Raw genomic sequence first — 15545 nt, 5'->3', positions numbered from 1 at the left:
CTGCATCAGCTCCAATGTTCCTCTTTTGGGGTCTGATTGTTAGTTGCACACAAGTCCGAGTGAGGCAGCATCAAATGCAGACAGTTTCTCTCTGTCCATGAAATGGGCATTATTGGGTGTCAGCTTGGGAGACGCACACTAGAACCATCCTCTGGGCATGTCGTGAGCGTGTAGCCAGAGTGAAACCAAATTCTGAGTTGCGTATATACCAAGAGGATGCCTACTTCGGATGGATCTCTTGTGCCTACAGTAGCATCTTGTAAATGTAGGTATTACCGATACTGGCTGCTATCATGTGTGGGGAAAGTGAGGAGGAGCCATGTGTACACATTAGCATACAGGGCCATAAGGAGGGGTGTACAACTGATATGATGCACTGGGCGGGACAGTTTGGAGGTGGTACCAGCCATACCTTGCCTTGGCTGCAGCCCTCCACCTCCTCTGGCTCACAGCTCCCACACTGCTTGGGAATAGATGCTATGTCTTCTCCACCAGAGCCATGGGAGCAATTTTCTAAATTTTCAGATTAACTGAGTTACAATGCCATTACGTTTCTGTCTATGTTTTGTACTGGTGTAGTTCTGCTTTTTATACGTATGAAATTTTTTTGAGAACATTGTTAATCAAATGCTCTTCTTCAAATTACATTGGACAACATATCAGAGTCGGCGGCAGTAGCTATGTCAGACACAGCAGAGCAATGTTTTTCATATGTGCAAGTGTCTGAGTCGCACTGCGCATGCGTCCCAAAATCGCTCACACATGAAGCCGTACTCAGCTGGAGAAAGTGCAGGTACAAGTTTTAATAGTGTAACTGATGATGTGTGTAAAGACAGACTAAGGTGAGTATTCAATTATTGCTGATCTTTCGACCAGTTGAAAAATCAGGAATTTTTGCTCGTTTTTAGGACAAAATAGATTTGTCCTATTCAATGCCCATGCCGATTTTGTTTGGTTGAAAAATCCGGCACAGGCGAAAACCACTTGGATTGTCGAATTCACCGCTGATCTATGTGTTATGTCGAATTTGCCGGCGTTTTCGCCCGTTTTTGGGTCTGTTTTTGATCAAGCCGAATCGACAAAAAAAGAGAAAAGGCATGGACGAAAAGGGTTTAAAAAATGGGCGAAAATGGCCACTATTGACTACCCAATGCCGAATTAGTGCCGTTTTTTCGGCTAGCCAAAAAAATGGCATTTTATTCAATACTGATGTAATAAAGAGTGAAAAGAGTGGAGAAGATGCCTATGGCAACCAATCAGCACTGAAGTAACATTTATAAATAGCATACTTTAAAATTATAGAGAGCAGCTGATTGGTTGCCATGGGCAACTTCTCCACGGGCTTGCGTCTGCACTCTTCATTGCTTTGTACATCTGCCCCTAAGTGGTATTTCGGCTGACAGTGGGTGTCTCAGTCCTTGCACATTCAGGCGCATGGCTGTACACCAGGGATGGGCTTTGTCACAGCATTAGCAAAAAGGACACCAGAATGTCAACATACAGAATTTTGATCATTTTACCATTCCCCTAACCTTTACGGGTGTGGTACTGTATATTAAATCTACACAATTTAGATTGACAGTCAACAAGTTGACCCCATATGGATGACCAGGTCAAAAAGTTGACAGGGTCAAAGGTTGACAGTGAAAAGGCAGTCTGTAAGGTCGACAGGTACAAAAGGTTGATAGGGTTAAAAGGTCGACATGGTTGATATTTTTGGCCAACATTTCACAGTCTGTGACCACAGTTAGTGCTAATATAAACTCTCGCGGGCTAGCTTCACTCGCCATACTTTGGGCAAGGTTACTATTCTTAATCATAGTCCATGTGTGAATTTTACTGGTGGCCGGGATCCCGGCTGTCATTATCCCGACAGCTTGATCCCGGCCTTCAGTATGCCGGCAGTGGGGCGAACACTAGAAAGCCCCTTGTGGGCTCACTACGCTCGCCACGCTGTGGGCATGGTTGTTTGATGTGCTCGCTACAGGATCTATTCTCCCTCTATGGATGTCGTGGACACCCACAAAGAGAGAAAAGCCTGTGGCGGAGGCATTTCACTGCCTGACGGGATTCCGGTGTCGGCATTGTGACTCCCAACAGGCGGTCTCGTGATTGACTCCCTCCACATGGATGGTAAATAAAGCAAAAGTTGATTAAAAAAAAAAATGTGTCGACAATTTGCATGCCGACCATTGTCATAAAGATCTTTTGAACATGTCGACCTTTTGTACCTGTTGACCATAGATGCAGCTGTCATTTTACCTTTAACCTTTTAACCATGTTGACCTATTGCATGTCGACCATATAGGGTCGACCTACTGACTGCCTAACTAGGTACTGTCTATCTATACATTGGAACTCAACCCCAACCCTACAAATAAGGAAAAAACTTAATGTCAACTAGAGATGAGCGGGTTCGGTTCCTCGGAATCCGAACCCCCCCGAACTTCAGCCTTTTTACACGGGTCCGAGGCAGGTTCGAACCTTCCCGCCTTGCTCGGCTAACCGGAGCGCGCCCGAACGTCATCATCCCGCTGTCGGATTCTCGCGAGGCTCGGATTCTATCGCGAGACTCGGATTCTATATAAGGAGCCGCGCATCGCCGCCATTTTCACACGTGCATTGAGATTGATAGGGAGAGGACGTGGCTGGCGTCCTCTCCGTTTATAGAGAAGAGAGTAGAGAGTTAATAGAGACACTATTTAGTATTTACTAATTTTGGGGAGCATATTAGGACTGGAGTACTACTACTTGCTGATAGTGTGACCATTGACCACCAGTTTAATCCGTTCTCTGCCTGAAAAAAAACGATACACAGTGTGACACAGTCACATACCATATCTGTGCTCAGCCTCAGTGTGCTGCATCATCATATGTAATACTGTATATCTGACTGTGCTGAGTGCTCACTGCTCACACAGCTTAATTGTGGGGGAGACTGGGGAGCAGTTAGAGCAGGAGTACATAAATAATATATTTTAAGTACAGTGCACACTTTTGCTGCCAGAGTGCCACACTGCCAGTGTGACTGACCAGTGACCACACTGACCACCAGTATATTGTGATTGTCTGCTTAGGACGGAGTACTAGTTGCTGATAGTGTGACCAGTGACCACCACCAGTTTAATTAATCCGTTCTCTGCCTGAAAAAAAAACGATACACAGTGTGACACAGTCACATACCATATCTGTGCTCAGCCCAGTGTGCTGCATCATATGTAATACTGTATATCATTATCTGACTGTGCTGAGTGCTCACTGCTCACACAGCTTAATTGTGGGGGAGACTGTGGAGCAGTTATAGCAGGAGTACATATTTTAAGTACAGTGCACACTTTTGCTGCCAGAGTGCCACTGCCAGTGTGACTGACCAGTGACCACTGACCACCAGTATATTGTGATTGTCTGCTGACCACCAGTATATTGTGATTGTCTGCCTGAAAAAGTTAAACACTCGTCGTGTGGTGTTTTTATAAACGCATTCTGCAGACAGTGTCCACTGTCCAGCAGGTCTGTCATTACATAATATATACCTGTCCGGCTGCAGTACTAGTGTGATAGATATATATATATATATATTTTAATTTTATCTCATTATCATCCAGTCTATATTAGCAGCAGACACAGTATGGTAGTCCACGGCTGTAGCTACCTCTGTGTCGGCAGTCGCTCGTCCATCCATAATTGTATACCACCTACCCGTGGTTTTTTTTTCTATCTTCTTGATACTAGTAGCTTACTTTAGGAGTCTGCAGTGCTGACAGACAGTGTCCAGCAGGTCCGTCATTACATAATATATATACCTGTCCGGCTGCAGTACTAGTGTGATATATATATATATTTTAATTTTATCTCATTATCATCCAGTCTATATTAGCAGCAGACACAGTACGGTAGTCCACGGCTGTAGCTACCTCTGTGTCGGCAGTCGCTCGTCCATCCATAATTGTATACCACCTACCCGTGTTTTTTTTTTCTATCTTCTTGATACTAGTAGCTTACTTTAGGAGTCTGCAGTGCTGACAGACAGTGTCCAGCAGGTCCGTCATTACATAATATATATACCTGTCCGGCTGCAGTACTAGTGTGATATATATATATATTTTATTTTTATCTCATTATCATCCAGTCTATATTAGCAGCAGACACAGTACGGTAGTCCACGGCTGTAGCTACCTCTGTGTCGGCAGTCGCTCGTCCATCCATAAGTATACTAGTATCCATCCATCTTCATTGTTTACCTGAGGTGCCTTTTAGTTGTGCCTATTAAAATATGGAGAACAAAAATGTTGAGGTTCCAAAAATAGGGAAAGATCAAGATCGACTTCCACCTCGTGCTGAAGCTGCTGCCACTAGTCATGGCCGAGACGATGAAATTCCATCAACGTCGTCTGCCAAGGCCGATGCCCAATGTCATAGTACAGAGCATGTAAAATCCAAAACACCAAATATCAGTAAAAAAAGGACTCAAAAATCTAAAATAAAATTGTCGGAGGAGAAGCGTAAACTTGCCAATATGCCATTTACCACACGGAGTGGCAAGGAACGGCTGAGGCCCTGGCCTATGTTCATGGCTAGTGGTTCAGCTTCACATGAGGATGGAAGCACTCAGCCTCTCGCTAGAAAAATGAAAAGACTCAAGCTGGCAAAAGCACAGCAAAGAACTGTGCGTTCTTCGAAATCCCAAATCCACAAGGAGAGTCCAATTGTGTCGGTTGCGATGCCTGACCTTCCCAACACTGGACGTGAAGAGCATGCGCCTTCCACCATTTGCACGCCCCCTGCAAGTGCTGGAAGGAGCACCCGCAGTCCAGTTCCTGATAGTCAGATTGAAGATGTCAGTGTTGAAGTACACCAGGATGAGGAGGATATGGGTGTTGCTGGCGCTGGGGAGGAAATTGACAAGGAGGATTCTGATGGTGAGGTGGTTTGTTTAAGTCAGGCACCCGGGGAGACACCTGTTGTCTGTGGGAGGAATAGGGCCATTGACATGCCTGGTGAAAATACCAAAAAAATCAGCTCTTCGGTGTGGAAGTATTTCAACAGAAATGCGGACAACATTTGTCAAGCCGTGTGTTGCCTTTGTCAAGCTGTAATAAGTAGGGGTAAGGACGTTAACCACCTCGGAACATCCTCCATTATACGTCACCTGCAGCGCATTCATAATAAGTCAGTGACAAGTTCAAAAACTTTGGGCGACAGCGGAAGCAGTCCACTGACCAGTAAATCCCTTTCTCTTGTAACCAAGCTCACGCAAACCACCCCACCAACTCCCTCAGTGTCAATTTCCTCCTTCCCCAGGAATGCCAATAGTCCTGCAGGCCATGTCACTGGCTATTCTGACGAGTCCTCTCCTGCCTGGGATTCCTCCGATGCATCCTTGCGTGTAACGCCTACTGCTGCTGGCGCTGCTGTTGTTGCTGCTGGGAGTCGATGGTCATCCCAGAGGGGAAGTCGTAAGACCACTTTTACTACTTCCACCAAGCAATTGACTGTCCAACAGTCCTTTGCGAGGAAGATGAAATATCACAGCAGTCATCCTGCTGCAAAGCAGATAACTGAGGCCTTGGCATCCTGGGTGGTGAGAAACGTGGTTCCGGTATCCATCATTACTGCAGAGCCAACTAGAGACTTGTTGGAGGTACTGTATCCCCGGTACCAAATACCATCTAGGTTCCATTTCTCTAGGCAGGCGATACCGAAAATGTACACAGACCTCAGAAAAAGAGTCACCAGTGTCCTAAAAAATGCAGCTGTACCCAATGTCCACTTAACCACGGACATGTGGACAAGTAGAGCAGGGCAGGGTCAGGACTATATGACTGTGACAGCCCACTGGGTAGATGTATGGACTCCCGCCGCAAGAACAGCAGCGGCGGCACCAGTAGCAGCATCTCGCAAACGCCAACTCTTTCCTAGGCAGGCTACGCTTTGTATCACCGGTTTCCAGAATACGCACACAGCTGAAAACCTCTTACGGCAACCGAGGAAGATCATCGCGGAATGTCTTACCCCAATTGGACTCTCCTGTGGATTTGTGGCATCGGACAACGCCAGCAATATTGTGTGTGCATTAAATATGGGCAAATTCCAGCACGTCCCATGTTTTGCACATACCTTGAATTTGGTGGTGCAGAATTATTTAAAAAACGAGAGGGGCGTGCAAGAGATGCTGTCGGTGGCCAGAAGAATTGCAGGACACTTTCGGCGTACAGGCACCACGTACAGAAGACTGGAGCACCACCAAAAACGCCTGAACCTGCTCTGCCATCATCTGAAGCAAGAAGTGGTAACGAGGTGGAATTCAACCCTATATATGCTTCAGAGGTTGGAGGAGCTCAATCGTGCTCAATTGTATAGGCCATTCAAGCCTATACAATTGAGCACGATATAGGAGGTGGAATGCACCTGTCTCAAGCGCAGTGGAGAATGATTTCAACGTTGTGCAAGGTTCTGCTGCCCTTTGAACTTGCCACACGTGAAGTCAGTTCAGACACTGCCAGCCTGAGTCAGGTCATTCCCCTCATCAGGCTTTTGCAGAAGAAGCTGGAGACATTGAAGGAGGAGCTAACACAGAGCGATTCCGCTAGGCATGTGGGACTTGTGGATGGAGCCCTTAATTCGCTTAACAAGGATTCACGGGTGGTCAATCTGTTGAAATCAGAGCACTACATTTTGGCCACCGTGCTCGATCCTAGATTTAAAACCTACCTTGGATCTCTCTTTCCGGCAGACACAAGTCTGCTGGGGTTCAAAGACCTGCTGGTGAGAAAATTGTCAAGTCAAGCGGAACGCGACCTGTCAACATCTCCTCCTTCACATTCTCCCGCAACTGGGGGTGCGAGAAAAAGGCTCAGAATTCCGAGCCCACCCGCTGGCGGTGATGCAGGGCAGTCTGGAGCGACTGCTGATGCTGACATCTGGTCCGGACTGAAGGACCTGACAACGATTACGGACATGTCGTCATGTCGTCTACTGGCACTGCATATGATTCTCTCCCCATTGAAAGAATGGTGGAGGATTATATGAGTGACCGCATCCAAGTAGGCACGTCAGACTGTCCGTACTTATACTGGCAGGAAAAAGAGGCAATTTGGAGGCCCTTGCACAACCTGGCTTTATTCTACCTAAGTTGCCCTCCCACAAGTGTGTACTCCGAAAGAGTGTTTAGTGCCGCCGCTCACCTTGTCAGCAATCGGCGTACGAGGTTACTTCCAGAAAATGTGGAGAAGATGATGTTCATTAAAATTAATTATAATCAATTCCTCCGTGGAGACATTGACCAGCAGCAATTGCCTCCACAAAGTACACAGGGAGCTGAGATGGTGGATTCCAGTGGGGACGAATTGATAATCTGTGAGGGGGATGTACACGGTGATATATCGGAGGATGATGATGAGGTGGACATCTTGCCTCTGTAGAGCCAGTTTGTGCAAGGAGAGATTAATTGCTTCTTTTTTGGTGGGGGTCCAAACCAACCCGTCATTTCAGTCACAGTCGTGTGGCAGACCCTGTCACTGAAATGATGGGTTGGTTAAAGTGTGCATGTCCTGTTTATACAACATAAGGGTGGGTGGGAGGGCCCAAGGACAATTCCATCTTGCACCTCTTTTTTCTTTCATTTTTCTTTGCGTCATGTGCTGTTTGGGGAGTGTTTTTTGGAAGGGCCATCCTGCGTGACACTGCAGTGCCACTCCTAGATGGGCCAGGTGTTTGTGTTGGCCACTAGGGTCGCTTATCTTACTCACACAGCTACCTCATTGCGCCTCTTTTTTTCTTTGCGTCATGTGCTGTTTGGGGAGTATTTTTTGGAAGGGCCATCCTGCGTGACACTGCAGTGCCACTCCTAGATGGGCCAGGTGTTTGTGTCGGCCACTAGGGTCGCTTAGCTTACTCACACAGCTACCTCATTGCGCCTCTTTTTTTCTTTGCGTCATGTGCTGTTTGGGGAGTGTTTTTTGGAAGGGCCATCCTGCGTGACACTGCAGTGCCACTCCTAGATGGGCCAGGTGTTTGTGTCGGCCACTAGGGTCGCTTAGCTTACTCACACAGCTACCTCATTGCGCCTCTTTTTTTCTTTGCGTCATGTGCTGTTTGGGGAGTGTTTTTTGGGAGGGCCATCCTGCGTGACACTGCAGTGCCACTCCTACATGGGCCAGGTGTTTGTGTCGGCCACTAGGGTCGCTTAGCTTACTCACACAGCTACCTCATTGCGCCTCTTTTTTTCTTTGCGTCATGTGCTGTTTGGGGAGTGTTTTTTGGAAGGGCCATCCTGCGTGACACTGCAGTGCCACTCCTAGATGGGCCAGGTGTTTGTGTCGGCCACTTGGGTCGCTTAGCTTAGTCATCCAGCGACCTCGGTGCAAATTTTAGGACTAAAAATAATGTTGTGAGGTGTGAGGTGTTCAGAATAGACTGAAAATGAGTGGAAATTATGGTTTTTGAGGTTAATAATACTTTGGGATCAAAATGACCCCCAAATTCTATGATTTAAGCCAGGCCTGGCCAACCTGTGGCTCTCCAGATGTTGTAAAACTACACATCCCAGCATGCCCTGCCACAGTTTTAGCCTTCCCTAATAGCAAAACTGTAGCAAAGCATGATGGGACTTGTAGTTTTACAACAGCTGGAGAGCCACAGGTTGGCCAGGCCTGATTTAAGCTGTTTTTTAGGGTTTTTTGAAAAAAACACCCGAATCCAAAACACACCCGAATCCGACAAAAAAAATTCGGTGAGGTTTTGCCAAAACGCGGTCGAACCCAAAACACGGCTGCGGAACCGAACCCAAAACCAAAACACAAAACCCGAAAAATTTCAAGTGCACATCTCTAATGTCAACACTTTAGTGTAATATTAGAGATGTGCAGCGGGCACTTTTCGTGTTTTGGTTTTGGTTCTAATTCCACTTTCGTGTTTTGGTTTTGGCTTGGTTTTGCCAAAACCACCCTTTCGTGTTTTGGTTTTGGATCTGGATGATTTTTGAAAAAAACATAAAAACAGCTAAAATCACAGAATTTGGGGGTAATTTTGCTCCTACGGTATTATTAACCTCAATAACAATCATTTCCACTCATTTCCAGTCTATTCTGAACACCTCACACCTCACAATATTGCTTTTAGGCCAAAAGGTTGCACCGAGATTGCTGTATGACTAAGCTAAGCGGCACAAGTGGACAACACAAACACCTGGCCCATCTAGGAGTGGCACAGCAGTGTCAGACAGGAGGGCAGATATAAAAAAAAGGCCCCAAACAGCACATGATGCAAAGAAGAAAAAGAATTGCAATGAGGTATTTGTATGACTAAGCCAAGCGACACAAACAATTGGCCCATCTAGGCGTGGCACTGCAGTGGCAGACAGGAGGGCAGATATCAAAAAAAGGCACATGATGCAAAGAAGAAAAAAGGTGCACCAAGGTTGCCGTAGGCCTAAGCTAAGCGACACAACCACCTGGCCCATCTAGTAGTGTCACGCAGTGGCTGAATGTTGAGAGTGGGCTGCAATTGTTCGGTCCACTAACAGCATCTCCAGCACGCTCCAGTCATTTAAAAAAAATTCTGCAATTGGTGGATTTATACGGCAGTACCCCAGGACTAATACAGCAGTACCCCTGGACTCATACGGCAGTGTCAGACAGGATGGCACTTTCAAAAACTAGGCCCCAAACAGCACCTCAATTGGAATTATACATCCAAATCACTTAATTAATTGGCAAAATCACTGTAATTATACGTCCTAATCACTGGAATTAAATGGCAAAATCTCGCTATCGCCTGCCTAGTGAAGTGGAATCTAGATGGGATTTGTTACCAGGGACACAATACCTCCATCAATTGTCTAAATCCCACTGCACTAATTGTGGATACCGGACGCACATCTAACACCAACATACAGTAAGTGTCAAGGCCTCAGTTATGGGCTTCCATCGTCATGTAACGCTGAACCACTAGTCATGAACATAGGCCAGGGCCTCAGCCGTTCCTTGCATATTGGCAAGTTTACATTTCTCCTCAGACGATTTAAATTTCTTTTTTTGGTTCTTTTTACTGAACTTTGGCTTTTTGGATTTTACATGCCATCTACTATCACATTGGGCATCGGCCTTGGCAGACGACGTTGATGGCATTTCATTGTCTATGTCATGGCTAGTGGCAGCACTAGGAGGAAGTGTTTTTTCTTGATCTTTCCCTATTTTATCCTTAAAATTTTTGTTCTCCATTATTTTTTGGGAGTTATATGAGACAATGGTGGTCATTCCGAGTTGTTCGCTCATTGACGATTTTCGCTATGCTGCGATTTGTTGCTAAATGCGTATGCGCATGGTACGCAGAGCGCATGCGCTAAGTTATTTAACACAAAACTTAGTAGATTTGCTGGTGTTCCTGCTGCGCTTTTCAGTTGCACTGCTGATCGGTGAATGATTGACAGGAAAAGGGGCGTTTCTGGGTGGTAATTGAGCGTTTTCCGGGAGTGTGCTAAAAAACGCAGGCGTATCAGGGAAAAACGCGGGAGTGTCTGGAGAAACGGGGGAGTGGCTGGCCGAACGCAGGGTGTGTTTGTGACGTCAAACCAGGAACTAAACGGACTGAGCTGATCGCAGTCTAGGAGTAGGTCTGGAGCTACTCAGAAACTGCAAGAAAATATTTAGTAGCAATTCTGCTAATCTTTCGTTCGCTATTCTGCTAAGCTAAGATACACTCCCAGAGGGTGGCGGCCTAGCGTTTGCAATGCTACTAAAAGCAGCTAGCGAGCGAACAACTCGGAATGACCACCAATATGCGGCACTGGAATGACTGATGAGACAGGACACTACCACTGGTCTGATGCAGCACAACACAACAATCCTGTTAGAGAATTGGGGTTGTTGTTATTATTATTATTATACGGCAGCAGTGGACATATAGCAGCAGCGTATATCGTCACTGGAATGACTGAAGAGACAGGACACTACCACTGGTCTGATGCAGCACAACACAACAATACTGTAAGAGACTTGTGGTTGTTGTTGTTATTATACGGCAGCAGTGGACATATAGCAGCAACGTATATCGTCACTGGAATGACTGATGAGACAGGACACTACCACTGGTCTAATGCAGCACAACACAGTCAACAATACTTTATACAGCTACACTGGCAGGAGAGGACACCAACACTGTGACTGCCTGGACCGATGCAGCACAGTACACTGTGACTACACTGGACTGGACTGAGCAGCACAACACAGCACAAGACTTGCCACCCCACTTTCCCGCCCCCACACATACACTGGAGGACGGAGACATGTCCTCTCACTACACTCTCCGAGACTGGAGTGAAACTGGCCGCGACGCGCGGCTCCTTATATGGAATCCAAATCCCGCGAGAATCCGACAGCGGGATGATGACGTTTTGCCACGTTCGGGTTTCCGTGTCAGGCAGGAAAACCCGAGCCTGACTCCGATCCGGGCTCAGAAGGCAAAGTCCGGTAGGGTTCGGTTCTCTGAGAACCGAACCCGCTCATCTCTATGTAATATGTCAACATTTTAACCATGTTCACATTTTTTGTATATTGACATATTGGTTGTCGACCTTATAACCATGTGGACATACTGAACTTGTCAACATTTTGACCAGATATGCTCCTGAAGAGTATTTATTTTGTTGCCAATTAAATACATAAATGATAATATTTGCATTTTGCCTAAAGTATTTTATTGAGACAGCGGACAGTACAGTATAGCAGGTGGTATAAAATGTGGCCGGGTTGACTATATAGTACATCCAATTAATCTAATTCTACAGAATTTTAAAAAAAAATACACAATTTACTATTCTGCTCAAATTTTAATCATTTACTTGTTTTTATTTTCTAGGTCACCATGGGGAAAAAGGTTGCTGTTATAGGAGCTGGAGCAAGTGGTCTGGTTGCAATTAAATGTTGTTTGGAGGAAGGTTTAGAACCTACCTGCTTTGAGAGATCTGAGGATATCGGTGGCCTATGGAGATTCAATGTAAGTTACAATTTCTCCTTACCAACGTTTTCATTCACTGTGAAAATGACCAATTCCGGTTATCTGTTATACTGTATGTCTTCCCATTTCAAATCAATGATGGTAGCTGTCATGAGCCCAATGTCCTCCTGCACCAATGATAAAAATGCAGGCACACCTCAGAAAATGCCATTTTTGGAGTTTTGGTTGCTTACCACATATGCACCTTGTATGCGGTGGGCAGCACCATCTTTAGATGGGATTGCCCTATAGAAGCCTATGGTCTTTCCGTGATTCTCCCTGAGAGAGATCCAGTCAGGTACCTACCAGCACAGACATCGGCACATGCAGCCAGGGTCAGACTGGCCCACAGGGGTACCAGGGAAACCACCGGTAGGCCCCACTGCCTGAGGGCCCACTCCTTCCTCTAGAGATCAGATTCCAGACTGTACACTTGTATTATACATGGTAGATGTGTTGCATTACACTGCACTACACCATTTGTAGGCATGCCACACCCCTAAGTATGAGCCCCTATAACTGCATTCCCCTGGTGGGCTCTTCATGCCCCAGTCCGACACTGCATGCAGCACTCGTAGCATGCACAGAAAGACTCCTGGGTCCTAAACCCGGAAGTCCTTCTATCACAAAGAACAGCTCTCACAGGGAGAGGTGTCCTTTTGTGATTTTTTTTCAAGCATACAGTGTTAATAAACACCATTATGTTTGTGATGAGTGGCAGGGTACAAAATGTGATGCGTCATGCATCCTGCCCCTAAAGTGGTATGTTGTGCTACAAAAATGCTCTGTTCTATCAGATCTGACTATAAGAAGAGTTTAAAAAAAAGTCTGCTGGAACAGATATAGGGGCTAATTCATTTAGCCACGTTAAGTGGGCATTTCGCCGTGGGATTCCTTACCACGCACTTCAAGCTATTTTCAGCATGCGCTTTCCCGAGACCCTCACTATTCAATTAGATATGCTTTACGCAGAGGTCACGTTGTAAGTCTACATAGTTTTACCCATGATAAGTGTGAGGAAATGTGGTGAAATCGCTCTCAGCCCCATAAAAGTGGCCAATAAGATGGCAGGGTAGTACAGAAAGCTGCTAGTGTCATACACAAAGTTTTTGCATTTTTATTAATAGTGAAAAAATTATATTAATTATATTATTTTTTAAGTACATTCTGATGGATTAAGGGTAAAATGGCTGTAAAGTTATTTTCAAGTAATTTTAAGCCACTTTGAATCACAGCTGCAGGTTCAAAATGTCATGTCTCATCTGTACAAAGCCCCGACATACCTGTGTCAAATCTGGTGAGAGTGCCAGAGGTCCGGGAGCATGTCCTGACATTTTTAGCATTAAGTAAGGATATTTATGAAATAATGATAATCCCTATTTCTGGCTTTGCTGGATCCCCTCCGGGTCAGGTCTCACTCCTTGCAGCTTATTAAATTACAGTGTACATTATGTATTGCTGGGATATCTCCATTTTGAAATACAGAATGAACTGTTCTCTATGGTTGAAAGTTAACTATTGCATTTTAGCTTCAATTTCTTCCCTGACTTCATTGATTAGGTGGGTTAAGTGGTCACAGTTACTATAGATGCTTCCAAGCAGTGGACTGTTTGAGAACTTTATCTATGGCACTTGAACTATTCTGCCTTCTGGTTTTCATGAAGTCTGATTACATTCTGATAATGATTTTGTTTGTTTGCTGCCTGCTCTGACCTCTGCATGGACCATTATTCTTTTTTTTAGCTATCTGCCCTTTCCTTTGCCTGATCCTCTAACTCAGAGGTTCTCAAATTCGGTCCTCAGGACCCCACACTGTTCAAGTTTTCCATGTCACCCAGAAGCTGCGCTGTGTATCACCAACTGTCACATTTTAAAAATCTACAGGTGACCTGCAAAACATGAACCATGTGGGGTCCTGAGGACCGAGTTTGAGAACCTATGCTCTAACTGAAACAAGATACTCTATTGTTTGCTTTCTACTCTGCCCTCTTCCTGGACATTAAGCTGGAATTTATCCTGTGAGGTGTCATGCACGCACTGTTATTTAGGGTTCATTACAATATGCCGGCGGTCGGGCTCCCGGCGACCAGCATACCGGCGCCGGGAGCCCGACCGCCGGCTTACCAACAGTGTGGCGAGCGCAAATGAGCCCCTTGCGGGCTCGCTGCGCTCGCCACGCTACGGGCACGGTGGCATGCTACGCGCGCCACACTATTTTATTCTCCCTCCAGGGGGGTCGTGGACCCCCACGAGGGAGAATAAGTTTCGGTAAGCCGGCTGTCGTGATCCCGGCGCCGGTATACTGTGCGCCGGGATCCCGTCAGTCGGCATACAGAAGACCACCCATTATTTAGTGTGCAAAGCCTTAAGTGAATGTTTTAACTCCCTGCCAGCATGTCAGTTTTTATTAATTTACAGCCATGTCCTAACCTTATTTCTTGTGCCAAAAATTCTTAGGACAGGGCCGAAACTAGGATTTTTGTCACCCGGGGCAAGGTAGTCATTTGACACCCCCCCCCCCCCCCCCCCCCCCGCCCCCCGCAAAAAATAAAAAAAATAAAAAAATATTTTACAATAAATAAATAAAAATAATAAAATAAAATAGAAAAAATAAAAAATAAATGAATAAAAATATTATATATATATATATATATATATATATATATATATATATATATATCTCTTTCAGAACTTTTTTACCTGAGAAACTGCCTTTTCTAACATAAATTTCATATCCAGGAAAAAGTGTCCCCATTTTACACAGTACGACAGGCAAGTGTCCCCATTCCCCATTTTACACATTGCGGCAGACAGGTGTCCCCATTTTACACATTGCGGCAGGAAAAAGTGTCCCCATTTTACACATTGCGGCAGGCACAGGTCCCCATTTTACACAGTACGCTGGCAAGTGTCCCCATTTTACACATAGCGGCAGGCACAGGTCCCCATTTTACACAGTACGCTGGCAAGTGTCCCCATTTTACACATTGCGGCAGGCACAGGTCCCCATTTTACACATTGCGGCAGGCACAGGTCCCCATTTTACACAGTACGCTGGCAAGTGTCCCCATTTTACACATAGCGGCAGGCACAGGTCCCCATTTTACACAGTACGCTGGCAAGTGTCCCCATTTTACACATTGCGGCAGACAGGTGTCCCCATTTTACACATTGCGGCAGGAAAAAGTGTCCCCATTTTACACATTGCGGCAGGAAAAAGTGTCCCCATTTTACACATTGCGGCAGGCACAGGTCCCCATTTTACACAGTACGCTGGCAAGTGTCCCCATTTTACACATAGCGGCAGGCACAGGTCCCCATTTTACACAGTACGCTGGCAAGTGTCCCCATTTTACACATTGCGGCAGGCACAGGTCCCCATTTTACACATTGCGGCAGGCACAGGTCCCCATTTTACACATTGCGGCAGGCACAGGTCCCCATTTTACACAGTACGCTGGCAAGTGTCCCCATTTTACACAGTACGCTGGCAAGTGTCCCCATTTTACACATTGCGGCAGGCACAGGTCCCCATTTTACACAGTACGCTG

General features: G+C 45.8%; 1 protein-coding gene across 1 annotated transcript in view; it reads left to right on the top strand.

Annotated features, from left to right (window-relative positions):
• Positions 1 to 15545, top strand: part of LOC134957827 (flavin-containing monooxygenase 5-like) — a 163346-nt gene that overhangs the window by 64711 nt on the left and 83090 nt on the right. The window contains exon 2 of the mRNA XM_063940026.1: positions 11857 to 11994. Within this exon, the coding sequence (XP_063796096.1) occupies positions 11863 to 11994 (132 nt within the window). The 5' untranslated portion in view covers positions 11857 to 11862. The remainder of the gene's footprint in view (positions 1 to 11856; positions 11995 to 15545) is intronic.

The sequence above is a fragment of the Pseudophryne corroboree genome, chromosome 9 (assembly GCF_028390025.1).
Source record: "Pseudophryne corroboree isolate aPseCor3 chromosome 9, aPseCor3.hap2, whole genome shotgun sequence".
Classification (NCBI taxonomy): Eukaryota; Metazoa; Chordata; class Amphibia; order Anura; family Myobatrachidae; genus Pseudophryne; species Pseudophryne corroboree.
This window is presented reverse-complemented; position numbering and strand designations above follow the sequence as displayed.